General features: G+C 41.2%; 1 protein-coding gene across 1 annotated transcript; it reads right to left on the minus strand.

Annotated features, from left to right (window-relative positions):
• Positions 1–829: 829 nt before the first annotated feature.
• LOC146031175 (zinc finger protein 474-like) lies at positions 830–22,729 on the minus strand. Its single transcript, XM_083158433.1, has 4 exons — positions 22,649–22,729; positions 16,341–17,439; positions 6,558–6,738; positions 830–1,159 (listed from the first exon to the last, which is right to left on the minus strand). Exons 2-4 carry the CDS (start codon positions 17,286–17,288, stop codon positions 1,008–1,010), a joined length of 1,281 nt encoding a protein of 426 aa, XP_083014559.1. The 5' UTR covers positions 17,289–17,439; positions 22,649–22,729; the 3' UTR covers positions 830–1,007.
• Positions 22,730–23,737: the final 1,008 nt, after the last annotated feature.

Consider the following 23,737-nt stretch of genomic DNA (forward strand, 5'->3'; position numbering starts at 1 on the left):
GGGCGGAGGCCGCAAGGCAGGCATGGGGGGTGGTGGGGGGGGGGGGGTGTTTCAGACGGACGAGGATGGGGCATGGCCGAAGAGCTCAGAAAAGAAGGAGGGGGTTGAATGTAAAAAAAAAGGGAACAGCTAAAGAATGAAGAGGGGTAAGAGGAGACGGAAACAATGATAAGAGAGAGAAAATGGCTAAATTATCACACTGAAGGGCTATAAGAAGCAGTAAGTGTTGACACAAGGTTCACTTCCTTGTAAGGAAAACAAGAGAAAAAGGATCACCTCACCTAGGTTAATAACCCCCCCCCCCCCCAATACTGCCTACGCCCATTGCTTTCTGATAGGCTACACTTATACCACAAGTTCAAGAAGACCAAACCCCTATGACTGACACTAGCATTTTACACTGCTTCTAACAAGCATCACAAAAGCATAGGGCTCTTATATGGCTTTGTGTCTATTCGACCCTCAGACAGTTTTTATTGGGGGATGTATGGCAATGGATAAAACATTGCTTGCTTTAAATAACCCTTAAAGCCAGTGACTGGCCATTTCTGTTATTGTTATTATTTTAAAAGCATTACATGTTTTTCCTATTACAACTGCCCATAACTTTACTATTTAGTGGTTAGTGCTCCCATACCTTTGTCAGATACTATAACATTGAATAGACACCTGTTACCTGTAAGCGGCTTACTATAATCACTGGTTTAATGCCAGTTCAGAACTCTTTGTGGTGTCGCAGTTCGAAATACTATAGTTGCTGATATAAATGTGTTCCAGGCATGAAAATTAATATCTTTATTAAAAATATAATGATTTTAACACACTCCAACATACAGTCTGTACACAGAATCAAAATTTTCTCAGCATTTAATATGGTAACCAATGGTAATCACGTCATTGCCAATATAATAATGTAATGTGTTATCCTGAAGGCACACTTACTGTGCGGAGACTTTACAGTTCCCCCAAGTCCTGTATCACATTATTAGACAGGACTGGGACTCGCACTACTTTGTTTTCTTCACTTTACAGGACCGTTGGTGGACAAGAAGTCTGTCTGGCAGGAAGGTGCGTCCACATATATTGCATACAAGCAGTTGGCTCTGGGCACTCTGCCAGGCAGCCTCATTTAAAGCAACAAGATCGTAGGAGCCTTTTGCTGGAAAATAGGACAGAATATCAGTTTTCATTTTGGTTAACTAAGTAGGAAAACATTTTCAGGAAATACCTGTAGACTTAGCATGAGCTAAATTAACCAAGTCATTGTGCTTGTACAAGATGTTCTGGTTATTGTCTCAGGAGTGGAATTAAAAAACGTTATGCCTTATCCTGACGGAACATAACAGAACAATTAGATACGCATTGTTTATCTGATTATATGAATATTTTCCACTCATTTTCCTTATGGATTGCAATGGTACTCTGATTAAGTAGTACTGCAAGGAAATAAACTGAAAAGTCTAAAGGATAAATACATTGCAAGGCATAAATGGCAGTTATCACATGAGCATACTAATAAATATTATGTTATTGTTCCATGATTCCTGCATTTCCATGTCTAGCAGAGTATAGCGGCTTTTCTTATGCCTGAGAACATGTCCCTAAGAACAATGATAGAGGCTCGGTGGCTTATTTAGTCAAAGGCATGACTCCTTTTTGACGGATCTACGTTGCTATGTTGTACTTGTTCCGTAGTCGACTATAGGCAACATTGAGCAACTAGAGGCGCTTCCAGAATGTGTACATGCCCACTTGTGGCTCAGTTTGTGTCACTTGGCAGTGACTAAGCGTTCACATATAGGTTAAGTGTTTCATGGGCATATTGTGGGCATATATATATATAGAAATGAAAAGATATTCAGAGGTAAGTATACGCAGAGATCTGACCAGGGTCTTTGTGTGTGTGTGGGGGTGCCACCCCCCCCTGTTGAGACCAGGTTCCAGATGTCATTATGACATCCATGGGGACCGTGCCAGCCAGAACCCGGAAACGCAGCAGTGCATGGATTGTCTAGTTGACACTACAAGTAGCAGTATAAATGGCAGGGACACCAGCCCGTATCATCCAAATGATGCTACTGGTAGCACTGTCCCAGCATTACTGGCTGGGTGCCCTATAGCCAGAACCAAGGCCATGAGCCGGTAACGGTGCCGCCCAGGGAGCTCTGTGTGGAAGCACTGATCACACAGTCCTAGTTACAGTCCTGGTTGTGGCATACTGATATTGGATAGAATATATTTTTATGGACATTAAACGGTAGGGCATTTTAAAGCCAACGCACGTTATATCCAACTGGTAACACTTTCTCTCATAAAGTGCTGCATACTGCAGGTCTCCTTTCATTATTATTTATTTATTTATTTACAGTTTCTTATATAGCGCACAGATTCCATTGCGCTTTACAATAGTATACAGTGATAAGACAAACTGGGTAACGACAGACAGACTTGGAGGTAGGAGAGCCATGCTGCAAGCTTACAATCTATAGGGATATAGGAGGGAAACACAAGGGCAGACACCAGTAATAGCATAGCTTGTAGGTCCAAAAGAGAAGCTATATAATACATAAGTGCCTCAGAGGGTTATGCGTGTACAACTGAGTTTTCAGGGAACACTTGAAAGTTTGGAGGCTAGTGGAGAGAATTATTGTGCACGGAAGGGCATTCCATAGGATGGGAGCAGCCAGATGAAACAGATTATTATCAAACAGAACATATCTTTTGGATTTTCCCTGCTGCATTTTCATTAAAGAATCCAATTTTCTTCATGAAAATATAGAACATAAATAAAAGTGAATTGCTGCACACATTCTCCACATGCACTGTTTAATATAACCTCTTGACTATGTCATTTTTATATATGTGGTGCCCAACCTTGGTCCTCAAGTACCCCCAACAGTGAACGTTTTCCAAGTCTCCACACAGATTCAAGTGAAATATCTAGCTCCACCTGTGGATCTTTTAAAATGTGTCAGTGAGTAATGAGTGCACCTGCCGGGTGACCTGGACACCGTGAACTGTTGGGGGTACTTGAGGATTGAGGTTGGGAACCACTGATATTCTAACAAACATTTCCTGGTACGAAAGACAATGGAAAGCTTTTTTTTAGTTTAAGTTCTTTTCCATTTCCCATCGGAAGAAGAGCAGATGCTGTTCATTTCAGTAAGGGTCCATGCATTTTATTATATGCTACAATGCCTCTGCAGGCACAGTAAGGATATCTATTCAGCCCAGTATTAATGTGATTCATATTCCAAAACTTGATGGAACAACAAGCAGCATTTTCAGTATCTGCTAGAAACATATTTTTTACAGGATCCAGATGATAGGTCTAGGTCAATAATAATAGGTCGACACCAGAAGGTCTACATGCACACTGTCAGCATTGACAAAAGGTCAGCACTAGGTCGACATTGACAAAAGGTCGACACGCGCAAAAGGCCATCAAAGGGTTTTTCTTTTCTTTTTTTAACTTTTGGCCTTTTTCACACTTTCACATCCATGGACTCCGATTATGAATGGATTGGCCCAATGCATGGAGTGTGTAGAAAGCTGTGCAAGGGTACTTGCGACACTAATTGGGGGTACACATGCTGAGGTGTCAACATTAACACCAAAAGAAACTCATGTCTACCTTTTGCTGGTGTTGACCATTTGTTTCTGTTGACTTTATGCATGTCAACTTAATGCATGTTGACCTTTTGTTAAGGGCGACCTCGGGTAGTCGATCTATTGATTGTCCACCTGGACACTGTCTATGCCATGATCCACAACAATTATTTACTTTGAGTGCAAAACCTTTCCACTGTAATTGACTGTCTAATATACCTTGTATTAGACCAGGGGTGGGGAACCTCAGGCCCGGGGGCCGTATGCGGCCCCCGTAGCCGGTCTGAGTGGCCCGCCCACCCGCCTGGTAAAGGGGAAGTACAGGGGAAGTCTCATGAGAGGTCGGGAGTTCTTGCAAGATTCCTCTTAATCAACAGCAGCCGGAGATGGTCAGTTCTATTCAGCGGTAGCCACCGGAGCGTGGGACGGATACAGCAGGACAATTTGTACAATCAATATTTACATATGGCCCCCGAAGGATTTTTTCCCAATACAAATGGCCCTTGGCACACAAAAGGTTCCCCACCCCTGTATCAGACCAATGGGTGAATTAAATTCCGGGTCACGACTGTTAATCTGTCCCGACAGCTGATTCAATGTGCCAATCAGCAAAAAGGGGGCGTGTCCGCGTAAACGGCCATGGATTGTCAAGATTTGTCCGTTATCGAGAAAAACGGGGCCCGACAGCTTTTAAAGTTGGGCCCATTCTGTCGATCTGCCTCTTCAATGCTGTCGGGAAAGACAGCAGTCAATAGGAGCCCGCCGCTATTTCCCCCGTCTAAAATAGCGTCGGGAATTGAATACTCCCCCAAGTAGGTTTATTCAGAAGATTCTTCTAAACCATTACCCTGGGAAATTGCAAATTAAAATATAGTAAAATAAAATATTGAAACAAAGGCCCAAAAAATGTAAATACATAAAAGCATCGGCATAAAAATACCATTTAAGGGGTGTTGCACATCGCATTTCAATGTGATTTTTTTTTCTTAATTGATCCTGGAGATATTTACTTGCAGTACCTTCTTTTTTTTTTTAACCAGTTGTGCAAACCATTTCAAAAAAATTTAAAATGTGCATAAATTATTGAACTGTTTTCTATGAGAATTCATACTTTATATTTAAACTATTACATTCAATCCAAAACAGAAACATAAAAATAATTTAGAATGTAGCCATTTAAGTTTTCATTTATTTAATATATTAGGCATATAGGGCCTAATTGAGGTTGCCTCGCTAAACAGCAGTCGTTAACGGCCTCCCTCTGCTGCCCCGTGAATAAACACAGAGGCATGTGAATGGATATGTACGCTCACACATAAATTTGCATGTGAGCGTATGGCCAAAAAATCATTCGATGGTCGCTGACCATCAAACAATTTTTTAGGCGTTTGCAAAAAAAGTCAGTTTAGATGGTCTTTTATTTGACTCGTAAATTAAATAGCCAAGAAGATCATGTGATCGTTCGCATGGGGACACCCAGTGTTTTTCTGGGTGCACCCAATGTTGTTCTGGGCCAATAACAAGAGCTTCTTCCCACTCACCCGGCCAATAATAGGAGCTTCTCAGGGCATACTTGATTGTATTTGGCTTACAGCTGAGGTTTCTACTATACAATATTAAAAGGTCCCGTAATTGAGCAGGTGCTTTGATCCTCACTGCACTTGATTTTGAAGCAAGTTTGCAAATTAAAACTCTAGTTTGCTAAATACATAATGAAATACATAGTAAGAGTACTCTGCCAGAGCCCCTTACAGAATCACGATGATTGTATTATTAGTTGCTCTCACCATGTATACACATGTGTACACATTGCCATTAAAAAATAGGAATGCATTCCTATTTGCTAGAATGTAGTAGTGGTGAATTTACATGGCAATTTAAGTTCATTAATTAAATATAGTAATATAAGTAAATAAAAAAAAAGTTGGTAAGAAATCACAATTACGCCTGACTTGTGTCACTACTGTACCTACAGTATCAATGTCCCTTCTACAGTGGATCTACAGTTTCAGTCTACTAACAGTTTCAGTCTACTTGGCATAATATTATCAGACCAGTCACCAGCACGTCAAAATGAGTGAGCTACTGGAACTCGGGCTGTGTCATCCTGAGGTGTATAGGTGTAGGGAATGGGTTAGGTCTAAATTCAAGTGGGCTGAGGGACCTTGTCACATGACAGGGGAGATGAGGTGGTGAAGAGAGGAGGAGCAAGGTCAGAACAAGGGACCCAAATGGACCCTCACGGCTCGCTTTGCTCACTCACTGAAGGCAACCAGGGGATGGTGTAATGGTTAGCATTACTGCCTCACAGCGCTGAGGTCATGGGTTCGATCCCCACCATGGCTCTAACTATGCGGAGTTTGTATATTCTCCCCGTGCTTGCGTGGGTTTCCTCCGGGTACTCTGGTTTCCTCCCACAATCCAAAAATTTACAGATAGGTTCATTGGCTTCCAAAAAAATTTAACCCTAGAATGTCTGTGTGTGCGTGGTAGGGAATATAGATTGTAAGCTCCACTGGGGCAGGGACTGATGTGAATGTTCAAATATTCTCTGTAAAGCACTGCATAATATTGTATGCGCTATATAAGAAACTGTTAATAAATATTAAAATAAACCAGCGGTGGCGTGGATAGTGAAGGAGCAAGCCCCCCAGCCTTGCTCCTCCCTCTAGGCATGGAAGGTCCTTTAGCCCACTACAATTTAGCAACTACCATAGGGAATGGGTAAGCATGTGTATGTGCATGTGCCACTGCACCACAGAGGTAAAAAGCAGCATTAGGCTCCTATTATATAAGATGTGAATAAACAAAAGTGTTGGTTGTTACAAACTTAAATTCTAGGAAATTGCCTGACAATATTTAAAGTTGCAAACACAGATGGTCTGTAATAAAACCTTTCTTGCTTTCAGTAGTAAGGGCTGTTTTCTTTCATTTTTTTTTTGCCTTACCCCCAATTGCTCTGACTTCTGGCTTCTTTGGTTCAGCTCTTCGCAAATTCTTAGGTAACTGTTCATTTTCCAGATGCCACTTCTTTAAGCACTGGGGTTCATGGATGTTGATAGATTTTGTGCCAAACTCACGGCCACAAATGTAGCATACAACTGTAGGTGGTGGTTTGATGACTGAAGGCTGTAAATAGAAATATTTTCAAAAATAATAGTTGAGAAAGCAAACTTTGGGGCAGATGTATTAAGCCTTAACAAGAGATAAATGCAAGGGTGATAAGGAGAGATAAACGTCCAGCCAATCAGCTCCTTACTGACTTTTTTCAAACACAGCCTGGAACATGGCAGTTAGCAGGTTATTGGCTGGATGTTTATCTCTCCTTATCACCCTTGGATTTATCTCTTGTTAAAGATTAATACATCTGCCCCAGTATCTATTACTGTATGTTAAAAGATTCTAAGGGGGCTCAAGCAAGATAGGCGTATGTCTGCTCGTTTCATATGTTTAATATTAAACATGCATATTTGTGCTGCATATGAAAACAGCGTATGCAGATAGAGGGTAGGGAAGTGAGGTCAAAAAAGGTCTTGGGTGAAGTTGGAATATAATTAATGTAATTGCAATTGAGGTAGACCTGCACAGAGAAATAAATATGCCTGTCAGCATCCCTAGCAAGGCAAGGTCTGGTACATGTGCACTCACTGATGATTATGATAACAAATATCATTGACCATGCTTCTCATTGGCTGATTTAAGAGTCTCCTCTGAAGATGAACATTTCTATATTATATAATTTTGTGCTATTATTGTAATTCACGATGAGAAGGAAGATACTACCTGCTAATACCTGCTGTAATATACAGGCATTTTTACTTCTATATAAAATTTACAGGAGAAAGTGTCCCCTTGTGGCTCTGGGTATCCATTAAAACTTTCCATAGGGTTCTATGACTTTGGAAGAGTGACAGATTGCCCCATGTGAGGAAGGGGGTCACCTCCATCACCGCCCTCCCTCATATCTGGTTATTTCATGGCTTACTGTATTTAGACCAGATAGTTGAATTGTATGTGTCCTGTGATGGGGGCAGAACCTGTAATTGTGAACCTTCATATGGTTTGCTAAGCTGTCTTACTGATATGCTTAATACAACAGTGCCGGAAAATTACTATTCTGCAATACTGCTAAGCTGATGTGTACCTCTGCTATAAGGTATTAGACTGCTAGACTACATAATGAAGTGGCTAACCGCCCTGTTTCCCTTATCTAGATAATTATATGCCAGTGGGTGGAGGCAGAGGGTAAAGAAAGAGATGATTGCTTTAAAAAAGGATAGCCAGTTCTTATCTAGGCCTAGTACTTTCACATTAGTACTTAAGACCTAGCTTAACGGACCAGCGACATCGTGCAGGGGGTGGGTTATCGGCATCAGAAAGTGGAGAGCTGCCCAGAGGACTGCAAGGTGCATGCATTAGTTTCTTGTGGATCAAAATATCAGTGTTACTGGTCTCAGGGTGCCATTCTGGGCATCCTGCTAGCCAGATGTAAATGCCATTGGGCAGCAACTGTGCATTCCCCCCAGGGCCCTGCAACTTGGGCGATGGCACTGCATGTATACCCTGCTTATGTCATTGGAAGCAACTATATCTTGTACTAATTGCTAATAAACCTGATAGTGTCAAGGGGTCCCAAATGTAGATGCTAGCAAAAATATATTAACAAATGAAGGGTGATTACTTCAGATTCAGGTAAGATTAAATGGACCTTCTATACATTCTATGAGTTGCTGTACTGTATGTGGGGATAAGTAACATTATATTCCATTCCATATGCCTATGTCTGGGACATTTTCATAACATGCAAATTCTGAGGTGGTTTGGCATACACAGACTTGCTTCAAGGCCTCTGGATTTTGTTCAAATACTGGACAAATGAACTGCATATGGTGCCTAACATTTCTTGGAAAGTGTCTATCATTAAAAGTTATTCAATGAATGCTCAGTTTGCCCAAGTTTATACATCCGGTGCTGTTAGCCGCCCGCTCCCCACACCTGCGTCACGGCCTCATTAGCAAGAGAACACCCAGTGATCTCATGGGAACACCCATGAAATGCAGGGCATTCCCATATGCTAATGGAGCCTCCCCATGCCCCTCTTTGCCCCCGTCTGCTGTCCTCAGTGCGTGCACCCGGCGAACAGACTGTCCGCAGTGGATGCACGCAACCTGCATATGCACATGAGCAATAAGACAACATTGGTGCAAACGTAACACTGCTGAATAAGGTCTGAAGATCCAAGTTTTGTCACCTGTATCAATCACTCTGTTAAAAAGAAATAGGCCCACTTTGCACACGCTCCATAAGTTTGCGAGAAATCGACACACACTTGTCTTTTTGACCATGAGTAGAAACCTTGGGAACTAATTGGTCACACACCTTTCACAATGCTAATTAGTTTGTCACAATCTCTTGCACAGTCGTGTTTGGAAGTCCAAACCTTTCTCCTACCATTGTAACACTCAAACGACAGTGTGTATTCAAAATGTCACACACTGTCCACAGCTTGTTCATTTCAGCTTGTTGAAGGTCGTCCAGTGCATGGTACGCCTTTAACGTCTTCCCTGCCCTCCGTGCAGAATTAAACCAGCGGTATGCTTGCATCTTGGATAAATATTCCTTGCTGAAGGCCTTTAGAAGCATGGCAAGCTTTGTAAACAAAGTGCTCTTTTTACCTTGGTCGAGGTTCCAGGTAGAGTGTACCATTGAGCAACAATATGCTATCAAGTGTGTTAAACTCAGGAAATTGTGTACTGATAAAATCAGTCTCATTACTTTCTGGACAGACCCTCTATTTTGTCAATTATAATGTATAACCTTACACCATTTTAACGATATTTATTTTTTTAAGATACATTTGAACAAACCTTATTTTATAATAAAAATGCACTACAAAGGAGTTTTTTATTCTTGTATGTTCAAATAATGGACAATACTGACTCTTTGTTGTAGCACCAACTCCATTGATTTTTTTCTGGTACCGTATATATTGTTAGCCACTAAATAAATTGACGCTTCAATTATTTTTAACCAATGTAGAATCTACCCCCACTCTCTGTCACAAAATAATTTAGAAGTCCATTTACAAGTGGCCAGATCTTCACTTTTACATGTGTTTCCTAAGTGTGAGCAATAGTCCTAGGCGAATGTCATCAGCACTACATTGCCATTTAATTTTTAATTTCCTGCATTTTACATTGCCCCTATAATGTAGCTACCTAGCATCACAAATCTTCTTTGCTTGTTCAACTGAATGTCATGGAGAGTTGGTCTTTAATACAAGCAATAGATCAACATTTTTAGGGATTCAGTTACTGCAACAGAAGCAAAATGCAACTTAAGAGGCTGATACATTTCAGAGCTTGTGAAGTGTTATTAGCAGCATCATGAAAAATGAGACAGTTTTATGGAGTACTGTAACACAAAGCCTGCAGTACTCCCAATACATTTTGACTCCTTTATGAAAAAAGAAAAATGTTAACGCTACTGGAGAGGAGAGAAACTCTGATATCTGTTGCCCAAGTTATGTAGCTTCATTGACTGCAGCTGTAATATGTAAGTTTATTTTACATCAAAGTAGCTAAAATAGCTTCATTCTCCAACAATAATAGTAAGATCATTTGTAGAGTCCAGTGGATTTTGGTTGTCTACTGACTTTATATGAAGGCACGTATATACACCCTGCTTACATTTCTCTTGTATCTCAATGACAGCAGGACCTCCAGTTGGCCCTTTTGTTATGCCAAATATCTTCGCTGAAGTTGGCTTTAATAAAGAGATTTTTATTGACTGTCTCAACTGTTCATTTTAAAATGTATAAACTGTGATCTTTATCACCAGATAAACCCAGAGCCAAACACATCTCTCTACTCCTTGTGGGCAATAAAGCAGTAACTAAGCATTTGTCTGGGATGGTTTGTTTTGTTGTCAGTGAGCTACCAACCCAAAATCAAAAAGATTACTCCTCACTAACACCCTCATACAGTGTTCACATAAAGACATCCATTCAGCTCTTCTACAGGCTGGATATCCTCTGCGACATGGGATACTCAGTCATCTGGGCTTCCTTCGATCAGCTGGATACCCCTAAGGGAGTACTGTGCTGGGGACTAGTACTACTAGATATACAGATAACATATATCTGCACAACTGCAAAAATTCTTCAAATGAATACTGCAACTGCAGATCTCCGGTTATGTAAGGTGTGCAGCCCATAAATCAGTAGTAAGAGTTGCAGTCACATCCACATTGATTTAAATGTCACAATGGTTGGGGCATAGTCATATCCACCCAGGATCTATAACAAATAATCCAGTTAGATTTTGAACAGGTCAAACAGACCAAAAACTGAATTTTCTTTGGGTTTGAAGATTTTGCCTGTCTGGTGTATTTTTTTACTGTGCATATTCTGAAACCAAATGTACAGTAGAAAAATCAGGGTGATGAAGAGACATGTATTTCATCTGTATCTACATGGGTTGTGACTGGCAAAACTGGGCTGTAATGGGACATTATCATGCATATAAAGTTCAAAGAGGACATGCCAAGGCATCAGCTCAACTTAATGCATATACAGTATTTCAGAAAAAGAGATTAATTTAGCACTAATATCTCAACATCCTTCAAGACCTCTATATCTGTGATGGCTTTTCCATGGCATATTGCAACATTTCTGCATACTGTATACTGTAACTCTACAACTGGTTCAGGTATTTACCTTTGTTATCCGTAGTGGTATGGGGTTATTTCATTGTTATACTATTGCTCTATCATCATAGTAATACCTAATACCCAAATGATTATCACAGTCCTATCTTCTGCCCCTTGTCTTACCTCATTAATACCACACCCATCACCTCCTTAATGCCCTTTGTTTAGAACCTTTCACTACAAGATTTGATGAGGCTCTGAGATTATAGGTAATTTGAGTATTCTCTCTTCCTCAGTACCTGTTCCCTTAAATCCTACATTTCAGCAGTTCTCAAACTGTGGGCCCTGACCCCGAATTGGGTAGGGACCATCTAAGCATGCTTACCGCCAGGCTGATGACTCCTCTGATCTCTCAGCTAGTGATCCAATGAGTCTGAAAAATCAGATGAATTGTCTGATACTTTAAAGTCCTCGCATCACTGATTTAGAAATCCAAGGAGTCTTACACTGCCTATTCCTGCTATTCTTTGCCTCCCCTGTCACCGATTGCCTCCCTGCTATTCCCAAAGCCTTCACAGCAGATATAAGCTTTAACATTTACATTAATTTATTAAAAACAAAGACAGGGCAGGGGCTCGGAAAGAAGCTCATCTCTGCAATTGTGTAAGAATTTAAGTGATTACATTAATAGTCAATAAACTTCTGTTTTGTGCTCCACAGGGCCACCATCAGGGGGGTGCTGTGGGTACAGTTGTCCCGGGCCCAGCCTTTCTGAGAGAGAGGGAAGGGCACGGGCCACTCATTCTACCCACCGTACCTCACTTGACTGCCTCCGCTGTGCTGCTTTCGCTCAGTGCACCAAATGAAGCCCTGCTCTCGGAGTGCAGTTGTCTTCACCTCCAGGCGCCAGCGGGCAATTAAAATGTAGCACTGGCTGGTAAGCCAATCAAAGTTCCCGTACCGGCAGCTGCTCTGATTGGTGAATAGTGTGTGCAGGTGCATGTATTTTAGCTTTTAAGCGTGGTGATTGGTGTTGTGAATGCTAAGCTGGAGTCCTGCGAGACCTGAGAGTCACTTAGATTTGCAAATGATTTTCATTTCCACCACTGCGAGTGTTTGCGCAGTTTTGCGAAGCCAACATCCAGCACTTGTGGTAAACTACCCTTGTGTACGCACCGGTTTACATCCATTTTTTGCCCTCTTGCAAGGCCGCTCCCTGAGATACACCTACATCACGCCTTCATTTTGGGCCTCGCTCGCAAGTATATTTTTGTTTGCAAGGCTGCGAGTCTGCATGGACGATCAAAGTTGCAGATGTGCAATGCGCCCATTGCGCATGCGCAATGAGCTAAATTCTGCCTTATGTTCGAATTGCATGTGAGCAGATCAACCAGAATAACTCCCACAATATCCATATTATCCAATGCCTCTCAATACTAGTACTAAGTGTTTGAGTTAAAATAGCTTTAATACTGTATTATAAATTAATAAGTGCAGTACTGTATTTTGCACATTAATAGGTTAAACATTTTCTTTACTGTTCTCAATTTCATTACTTACAACCATCTCTTGACATGTCGGCTTATAAATATACAGAAAATTAGCATTTTTGTGTGTCAGATTTGGAAATGATAGTTTTAAGGTCAAGGGGAAATCCATTTTGCTGTGAGTTTAACACTGCAGCTAATTATTATCATCTGCTCATTCAATTAGCAGGGTTTACAATACACCTTAAAACCTAGATGTGGACTTTTCAAGGAGCTGCAAGGAAAAGTCAGCCATAAGAGAACCCCATTTATTCTGCACTTTGGCCCTCATTTAGGTTGCTTTGCTTCCCTGCACGTTCGCACAGGGGAGCGGTGTTGTGCAACTGCGCACACACATAAACTTTTATGTGCAGGCGCTTTGTGCAAGCATGCAGTAGTGTGGACTGGGTGTATTGGGCGGTGGATGCCCAGCGTTCCATGGGCGTTCCCATGAAAATGCTGGTTGTTCCCATGAAAATTCGCCAGTGACAAGGGTGCCGGGGGTGGGCAGCCGACGTCACCGGATGTCAGCTGCCCACCCTCTTCCCTTACAGGGGCGCTGCAGAGACTGCGAGCAATTGAGAAATCATTCTAATGATTTCTTCTCTGCACGCAAGCTGTGAATGAATGATTATGCAAAACACCCATTCACATGCGTGCAGGTGAAATCTGCATGCGGGCGGTGGCCGGGTAATCGTGCGGCCGGCATTTAGATCAATCAAAATGGCCTCCTTTATGTAGAATCAATCGGTTAGCATGTGTTATCCCACAGTTTACCAGATGTGGGGAAAAAATAATTTGATTGGAGATCTTCACCGCACACGACAAACCACATGGCTAATTGAATTCTCACTTCAGGAGAAAATTTACCAAAGTGTGAAGAGAGATAAAGTACTAACCAATCAGCTTCTATGATTTTATAGGCTGTGTCTGAATAATGACAGGAGCTGCTTTGTTGATACTTTAACTCTCTACAAGCTTTGATAAATTTCTCCCCTTTCTAAATTTTAGTTTTTGTCTTTAATAATTCTGGCAGCTACAAAGCTGACAAAAAGACTCCGTTTTATATCTAAAATATAAGAGGAAAAAGCATAGAAGAAAAGGTACCAGAGAACTTCAGTATTAAATCCTGTTTCTGTGATGTAACTTTGAGCAAGACATGATGCCAACCAAACAGATGGATTGCACAAATAATAAGATCCTCCAGCCGGTGGCACCCACCATATGGCTACTCTGCTGACATAACCCACCCAGCATAATGCTAGGTAGGGATGGCAGTGGAAAGGGTCACAAGCTGGATCGCACCTGGGTTGGAGCTGGTGCGACCCGGCTATTTGGTCTAAAAGCAATTTTATTTAAATGAAGATAAAGTTAGAACCTACTTGGCTGAACTAACAAAGAGACGCATACGAGATGTTGTTAGATGTGTATGTCATCCTGGTAGACATCTGCTTCAGACAAAGAGAAAAAGAGGCTTCCGGAGTAGAATAACAGATTAATAGAGTAAAGCGATGGTTAGAATGACACAAAAGTAATAAAACACAGCGAGAGGATAGAAAATAGATAACAGATGTTTATTTAGCTCAAGATGAGGACAAGTTCAAAGAAAGTACAGTATGCAGTATGTAGATATACCATATCCACTTACAAGAAAAGTTATATATAAATGACAGTAAAGTGAAATAAATATAAATGTGCATATTGTAAAGTGTATTTTTGAAGAAAAGGAATATATACTGTAAATACAATTATTATTACCATATAATTACATGCATATTTATATACCTCATACAATACATGCAGTAAGCCATAGAGTAGATCAATTGTTCCCAAACTTTTTCGAATCACTGCACCCTAGAGTATCATATTGTTTTTCATGGCACCCCTAGGCCAGAAGTCTTCTAAATAAATAAAATAATATAGATTAAAATATTAAATTGATTAAATGGTGCTTATATGTCATCCTAGGATCAGTTATTTGGCGATGGACAGGATTTGCTTATGTTTGTCTACATATTTTATGACTGACACCGACCAGCACTGATTTTGTTACTTTGACCATAAATAATGTGAATTGGTTCTGGACCAGCAACCCTGGGCACCCCTGCAAGTACTCCGAGGCACCCCAGGGTACTACTGCACACAGGGGCAGATGTATTAAGCCTGGTGCAGAGATAAAGTGGAAATAAAGTAGAAGATGATAACGCACCAGCCAATCAAATCCCAACTGTCCTTTCTCAAACATAGCTGATTGGCTGGTGCATTATCTACTTCTACTTTATCTCTACTTTATCTCTTCACCAAGCTAAATACATCTGCCCCACAGTTAGTAACATAGTAGTTGAGGTTGAAAAAAGACAAATGTCCATCAAGTTCAACCTTTGATCTAGATTTGTCATCCCCTATTTGAAATATATACTTTGTTTTAGCACTGACTAAATAGTGGTTATCGCTTGTATCCCTGAATGTTTTTTTTTTGCTTAGTATTCCATCCTCTATGTCACTAATGAATATATTAAACAGAAGAGGCCTCTAGTTACCATTCCAGGCCAGAAGAGGCCTCTAGGTACCATCCCTTAAAAATCCCCTCAATAATTTCCCCACAATTGGCATTAAGCTCACAGGTATGAAACTTCCTGGGTCATCTCTTTTTCCTTTTTTATATATCGTACAACTTCCACAATTCTCCAGTTCTTAAGTAATATACCAGATGAAAAAGGGTTTTCAAAAATATAATGCAGAGGCTTAGCTACCTCCTCCCTTAATTCCATGAGGACCCTAGTGATCTTATCTGGACCTGGTGATTTATTTGGGAACCACTGCAGTAGATGCTACCTATGTCTTGTATGTGACTTTTGCCTCTGTCTGGTTACTAACATATTCAACCTAGTGTTCATTCTAGCATCCTGCATCTTTTAAAACCCATGCAGTTTCTGGCTTGAGGTTTCACACTCTGCTGTGGTACTCTACTTCTAGTTTCTCAGAAATGATATATAGACCACACTGTGCTGGAAGCACCAGAAGCAGAAAAGAGTACCTGCACGAGTTTTGAAAGGTTCAGGGTGCTAGAATAAACACTACAATTTTATTTTTACTATCTGTTTATAATTAAAGGAACATTCAGAACTGTCTAGAAAAGTATCAAGGTCATGGTGTATACATTTACACACAGGGCTGTAATCGGGGGGGGCTGCATGGACTGGAGTCCAAGGCCCCGATATTTGAGGGGCCCCAACTTGTGCCGATTGTGACATTACAACTGTTGTACACATAGGTACCCCCTTTCTCCTATACAGTCTGTCCCACTGCCTTTTTACTATTCCTCCCTCTGCCTCCTCCCTATAGCCTTGTCCTTTCTGCCTCCCTACATCTCTGCCCCACCATATCTGTGTCTCTGCTTCCTCCTCATCTTTGCAGCTGTAAACATAGGAGGTTGGGGGGGGTGGGGGGTGGAATGCCATTTTCATTTGGGAGAGGACTCTGTGAACCAATGTGACAAATATGCCAGATGATATTCTACTTTTCAATATTTACACAAAATTACTAGTGCTTTACCTTCTGATCTGTGCTTTCTGATTCTTCATTTTTTTGCATTTGTTTATTGGTATGTATATTAATATTTTTGCTGCTTGGACCTCCTGCTTTATCCTTGCAACTTCTTTGATGGACTATCAGACGGTCACTTGCAAAGGTTCTACCACAGTTCGAGCATGGCAACAGTTGATCCTTAAAACTCTGCCAGGCTGCTTTATTTTGGTCTTCCCGGCTGGTTTGTTCAGACAAATTCATTTGAGGTTTCTGGGGAATAGGTCTTCGTTGACCTCTGGGTAATTTATCATTTTCGATTTTCCATTTCTCAAGACATTTTGGTTCATGTATTGGGAGCGATTTAGTGCCAAACTCCCGTCCACATATGTAACAAACCAATGTTTTGGGTTTTATTGGATTCTTAGTATCGGAAAGCCCACCGTCTGTTTTTGATGTCGTTATAGAACTGGGGTTTGTCATTGATTTGCTAATTGTAGAATGTGTAGATCCTAAACTCTTGCTGTTTGGATTACAGCTTTTCTGGTGAACAAGTAGCCGATCAGGTAGAAATGTCCTACCACAATTGCCACATGGTATAAGCTGTGCCTGGGAACTTTGCCACGCTGCTGCATTCTCGGCATCATCAGAGGCATCTGCAGAAGTCTGAGGTTTCTTTGGGGCTGCTCGTTGGAGAGACTTTGGAAGACTTTTATTCTCTAAATGCCATTTCTCCAGGCATTTGGGTTCATGTATGGCAATTGACTTTGAGCCAAATTCCCTTCCACAAATGTAGCATACTTTAAAACCTGGTCTTCTAGGAGGGATAACTGGTCTGTTGGCCTGATTCTGGGACATAGTTTTGGCAGATCTTTTAACTAATATAGCAGTCTCTGGTCTGATAGGTGGACGGACACGTGATACTGACTTTTCATCTACATCTCTAGTGGTCCTACTTGTTTCTTTGCTTTTTGTCATTAGATGTGTTGTTTTAAGTGGATGTGTTTTTGATTAACTTCTTTTGAGGGCTAAATTTGCAGTAAGTTTTGCATTGTAGTCTCCATACTCAGTGTTTATAAAGGACAAGCACGTTTTCTTCACAATCATTGATAAGTTCTCTACTTTACATCTGAAATACAACAGCTAATATTAGCATATCATATACATATAACATACATTTTTTACCTTTTACACTCATTCTTAACAAAGAGTATAACAACTGTATACGCAACTGTATACGCACAGTTTACAACCAGATACCATTTTTAGTAGATGCAATTGAATTCCCCTATCAATAGTGCACCCATCTCAAATCACAGCAGGATCTATTACAGTTCAAGGACCTGCTCGCTAGGCTGCTAGTGTTTGGAGGCCAGCGTGCAGGTATATGCCACCCCGCCGAGCTCCTTCCCCCACCCCTGTCCATAGCTGCGAATCAAATGTGCATGGCGCACACAGGAGGGAAATAATTTGATGGTGAGTGATTCCCCCCTGTGTGCATGGCTGCCACGCACAGGGGTGGGGGGGGGGGGAGAGCTCGGCGGGGTGGCATTTACATGCACGCTGGGCTCCAATCACTAGCAGCCTTGCTCGCTAGTTTTTTGTGTTACCTCAAACCTCAAAATTTGGGGCTGTTGCCTCCGGTCACAGCCTTAAGGAGAGACCACGCCCTATTTTCACCGCTGTAGGGGCTCTATGCTCCAGCATCTATTTACTTCTGCACTGGTCAGTGGCAGTGACTGTGACAGTTGGGAAGTATGCACATTGCAGCCTCTACTGTATATATTATTACTGCTTACTGACAATAACCTGCTTTATCTGTGACTGGTCAGGCTACAGAACAGATAGCTGGTTAGTTATGTCAGGGGCTGGAGTATCCGCACTCATGATAGACTGTCTCTAGGTCAACAGTCATAAGGGCAAACACTATTAGTCGACAGTCAAAAGGTTGACAGGGTCCAAAGGACCTTTTTTCATGTTGACCTTTTGAATGTCTACCTTTTGACACTGTCGACCTTTGGCCCTGTCAACCTTTTCATTGTTGACCTATTCACTGTCAACCTTTTGACCCTTTACTTTGAGGGGAAAAGGGAATGTAGGAGTAGACCAGTGCACAGGTTAGCATATATTATAAATAGTGACAAAAAAGTATATGCAATCCACAATACTAAGAAAAATAAATAAACTGTGCTAGTCTTCTAGCGTCCCTACACAAAAGTAGAAGTTGTGGAGGTGCTCCCTAGAGAGTATAGATAATGTTTTAGGATAAAAGAAGGGAAAGACTCTCTTTTTGTTGGGGCACTCTTATCATAAAAAATTATATTTCAATGGTTCAAAGAGGTATTAGAATATAGGAAGGGGACACACACAAAAAGGCCCCCCCAAAAAAACGGTAACAATTGGTTAGAATAGTTAGTGCGACATTCGCTTTACATATGTGTATGAAAAGATTTTAAAATTCTCTTTAATAGTATATTTATTAAAACTAAGCACTAACCACAGACAGACAAAAATACATATAACATAAAACACTGATTGAGCTTATATTGGTGGTAGTAATCAGATTAAACGGACCTATGGAGAAAAAATGGGTACTTGTTTCCTAGAACGGCCACAATCGTGAGTGATCGTGGCTCTTAATTAAGGGACACGATCCTCACGATGTGGCCGATTTTTTACAATTTTTTCACTTTGATTGACAGAAATCGGGTCAATCGGTCGGTCGCGACCAATTAAAATCGGCCGCGATGCGACCGACCGATTGACCCGATTTTTCCATAGACTTCAATGTTAAAAAATCTTTTAACATTGAAATCGGTCGGTCTTGTGCCATTATAATGGCACAAGATGAGATGGACTTGATTAAGTCCATCTCACATAGGGAAAAATGATAAAAAAGGTGAAATGGGCCAATATGACCCATTTCACATTTTTTATGTGCCCGCCATGACCCCACGATAGACGTGAACCCGAAGCGTGGCGAGCGCAGCGAGCCCGCGAGGGGCGGCGGTGCGCGTCCTCCGACCTTTTCATTCCCCTACTATCCACTAGGGCGTGGAGTGAGAATATAATAGTGTGGCGAGCGCAGCGAGCCACCGAGCCCGAAGCGTGGCGAGCGCAGCGAGCCCCGCGAGGGGACGCGTATACCTGTGAAGTTAGACGCGTCCCCTCGCGGGGCTCGCTGCGCTCGCCACGCTTCGGGCTCGGTGGCTCGCTGCGCTCGCCACACTATTATATTCTCACTCCACGCCCTAGTGGATAGTAGGGGAATGAAAAGGTCGGAGGACGCGCACCGCCGCCCCTCGCGGGCTCGCTGCGCTCGCCACGCTTCGGGTTCACGTCTATCGTGGGGTCTAGCACACTTATTAACATTTGGGGGGGCAATTGAAACAAATCTGGTGGAAAAAAAAAAAAATCGGGTGAAAAATCGGTCGATCGGATCGGTCGCATCGTATGCGACCAAATCGCATGCGATGCGATCGATCCGATTTTTTATCTTACGACCACAACGATCTAAATCGTTGTGGCCGTTCTAGGAAACAAGTACCAAAAAATGTAATCTCTAGGAGAGACTCTCCTCAAGGCTGACGGTTAGCTTTACACTGAGGTCAAAACCCCCAATTTTAGATACTTTATAAAATAAGCTCAAATGTTGACATTTCTCATTCTAATAGGGATCAAATTAGTCACAAAGAAAAGAATAGTACTATATTTTGTATTGGCCCAGGTGTCCACAGTGGCGACACGCTATCATGGAATGCAAGCTAGTTTTGTCACTTCCTTCACTGCACCCAAATGAGCACCTACATCACAAGGTATTATTGTTGTGAATAGCTATCCAATCTACGTCCCTATTTGACAGTCAAAAAATGTGTACTAATTTATACAGTGAAATAATTGTCACACATCAATCAAAAGATAGCGAAAATATAATTTTTGTCAGTAACTACAAGGAAAACACTGACTCCTCTCCCCAAGAGGGTAAGTATAGTAGTATAGTTAGAAAGAAGTCAAAGAGAGAGGAAAAAGGAGCAGAATAATGGGGGGCAGAAATTTAGGAAAGAGTAGGAAAATAGTGTTACCTCAAAGGGTGACAATTCACCCACTTTATATACCCAAAGTGTGTTGGGAAAAGGTGAGTTCTCGCACTGAGGTCTCCCTCAAATGTTACTCGTCACCACCCGGCACACCAGCTGCCATCTATAATCGATGGGCCTTTTTGGTATTGTGGGAAGTCAGACCTATACTCCCTGATTGGACCCCATAGGGCTGCTGCTGCCCAGCTGTATATACCTATGACCAACAAAGGATAACCGGAAACCGTTGTATCCTTTGTTGGTCATAGGTATATACAGCTGGGCAGCAGCAGCCCTATGGGGTCCAATCAGGGAGTATAGGTCTGACTTCCCACAATACCAAAAAGGCCCATCGATTATAGATGGCAGCTGGTGTGCCGGGTGGTGACGAGTAACATTTGAGGGAGACCTCAGTGCGAGAACTCACCTTTTCCCAACACACTTTGGGTATATAAAGTGGGTGAATTGTCACCCTTTGAGGTAACACTATTTTCCTACTCTTTCCTAAATTTCTGCCCCCCATTATTCTGCTCCTTTTTCCTCTCTCTTTGACTTTTTTCTAACTATACTACTATACTTACCCTCTTGGGGAGAGGAGTCAGTGTTTTCCTTGTAGTTACTGACAAAAATTATATTTTCGCTATCTTTTGATTGATGTGTGACAATTATTTCACTGTATAAATTAGTACACATTTTTTGACTGTCAAATAGGGACGTAGATTGGATAGCTATTCACAACAATAATACCTTGTGATGTAGGTGCTCATTTGGGTGCAGTGAAGGAAGTGACAAAACTAGCTTGCATTCCATGATAGCGTGTCGCCACTGTGGACACCTGGGCCAATACAAAATATAGTACTATTCTTTTCTTTGTGACTAATTTGATCCCTATTAGAATGAGAAATGTCAACATTTGAGCTTATTTTATAAAGTATCTAAAATTGGGGGTTTTGACCTCAGTGTAAAGCTAACCGTCAGCCTTGAGGAGAGTCTCTCCTAGAGATTACATTTTTTCTCCACAGGTCCGTTTAATCTGATTACTACCACCAATATAAGCTCAATCAGTGTTTTATGTTATATGTATTTTTGTCTGTCTGTGGTTAGTGCTTAGTTTTAATAAATATACTATTAAAGAGAATTTTAAAATCTTTTCATACACATATGTAAAGCGAATGTCGCACTAACTATTCTAACCAATTGTTACCGTTTTTTTGGGGGGGCCTTTTTGTGTGTGTCCCCTTCCTGTATTCTAATACCTCTTTGAACCATTGAAATATAATTTTTTATGATAAGAGTGCCCCAACAAAAAGAGAGTCTTTCCCTTCTTTTCTCCTAAAACCTTTTGACCCTGTAATAAATAAATACACAAACATAATAGAACCAGTACTGCACTTTCTAAGCTCACAATCTCCCACTTCATGGTAATGCTCCTGTCTCTTCCTCCTGGCAGCCACTCTCTGGTCCTTTGCGATGTTTACGGCCTTAGTTTCACACATACTATAAATGTGGTAGAAGAAGCTGGTACACTGGGCATGTGCAGCAGCTCTGCTCTGTCCCTTATACAGCATGATGTGGTGGCAGCTTTATATACCAGTGCTATTGTTGTTGTAATTCCAAGGCACTTGCCAGGAGGAGGGGTTTTTTTGGGCAGCCAGAAATCCCCCCTACATATGCCTATGAAGCACCCTGGGGTAGAAATCCCAGCCATAACATACCCAACAAGCACAAAGAAGGACACCGAGCATCTTTCTATAGGCCCATGTACCCTTGGCCTTGTACCCTGGGTAGTGACACAAGTAACACACACCAACCTTATTGACCCTGTTTGTGTGGAAGGGGATTTAGAATGTAAACCTGTAGTGTGGAAGAGAATGGGGCAGTACCCTCTGGAAAGCACAGCACCATGTAGCTGCACAAATAAATAAGACAAATAAAAATTTCCAAGTTAGAATTCTACATACTTAGCTGCTTGTTTACTGTACTGTATGTCAGCGGCATCCCAAATGGCTAAATCACCAGTAGTATGCATGTTATCATTAAAACTTTCTCAGTAATTAATTTAGCATATTGTCACCAGTGCAGTGCAGCCAGTAATACATAACACTAGTAAATGAGTGAAAGTATGTGAGATACCAACTGAGGGACAGCACCTATGTGCACCATATGCAATCTGCTTTATGTGCCTACACAATTATATACAGATACTATTGCTTATAGTAAGCAAGCAGAGAAGAGTCATGCATGTTTATTTTTATTCCTTACCTTAAAATGAGACATATGGGCCAGCTTGCCTATACCTGCTGCTGTCTCTGCCCTTCTTACTCCACAGGAATGTCAGCTTCCCAGGTTACTATAGAAACAGTAACACATCTGCTATCTCATGGTATCTAAGCAACATGTCAACAAACCTGATAAAACTCCATCATTGTGAAATGGCTCTTAAGGGTTTCAGTAAATAATAATAGGCACATGTACAAGTGTTACTGGGATCTATTTGCAGAGCGTCACATTAGTGCTGGTTTTCTTGTACAGACATGTACTGTTGATAAAATAAAAATACGAACAATAAAGAGCAATGTTGAAACACGCAGACTTCCTTTTCAAACATTTATATTCTATGCAAAATACTCATGCAATTCAATCATTTTCTTGCAATACAGCATTCCATGCAAATGTTACATACTGCTATAGTGATTAGGAAACGGCTAAAACTGATATAATAAATGTAAACGTAAATATTATATAATGGAAATATATATATGGAAACAATAGATGCGGGGTGCCACTTGTGCTTTAAATGTACTTCAAATGGATTTTTATATGTATACGGAAAAAATGGCAATATATACACAGAAATCAATAAAACAGAGGTGGAGTTGTATGGACAATCCCTTAAAATTATAGGGTGTTAGCTATCCCCTAAATATTACAGCCGTGGTAATATGCTGTGTATAAAGGTATGTATGTGAACTGTGAAGTGGGGAATAGGGGTTCAGAGACTCATATCTCAGATGCCACAGACTGTATTAAATATAAGAAAACAAATAATTTTTTATTTATTAACAGTTTCATATATAGAGCATACATATTCCGCAGGGCTTTACAGAGAATATTGGAACATTCACATCAGTCCCTGCCCCAGTGGAGCTTACAAATCTATATTCCCTACCACATGTACACACACACACACAGACATTCTGGGATTAATTTTGTAAGGAGTCAAATTTCCTACCAGTATATTTTTGGATTGTGGGAGGAAACCGGAGTACCCGGAGGAAACCCATGCAAGTACGGGGAGAATATACAAACTCAGCACAGTTAGAGCCATGGTGGGAATCGAACCCATGACCT

Source organism: Crinia signifera, chromosome 1 (assembly GCF_055691185.1).
Source record: "Crinia signifera chromosome 1, ASM5569118v1, whole genome shotgun sequence".
Classification (NCBI taxonomy): domain Eukaryota; kingdom Metazoa; phylum Chordata; class Amphibia; order Anura; family Myobatrachidae; genus Crinia; species Crinia signifera.

What these genes read in the sequence shown, in the direction of transcription:
- LOC146031175 (XM_083158433.1), bottom strand. Translation starts at nt 17,288, where the DNA reads ATGACAAAAAGCAAAGAAACAAGTAGGACCACTAGAGATGTAGATGAA. An exon ending in CAGAAAGCACAGATCAGAAG is followed by an intron (nt 6,739 to 16,340) that starts GTAAAGCACTAG and finishes TTCTATTTACAG; the next exon opens with CCTTCAGTCATCAAACCACC. An exon ending in AGAAGTCAGAGCAATTGGGG is followed by an intron (nt 1,160 to 6,557) that starts GTAAGGCAAAAA and finishes CCTATTTTCCAG; the next exon opens with CAAAAGGCTCCTACGATCTT.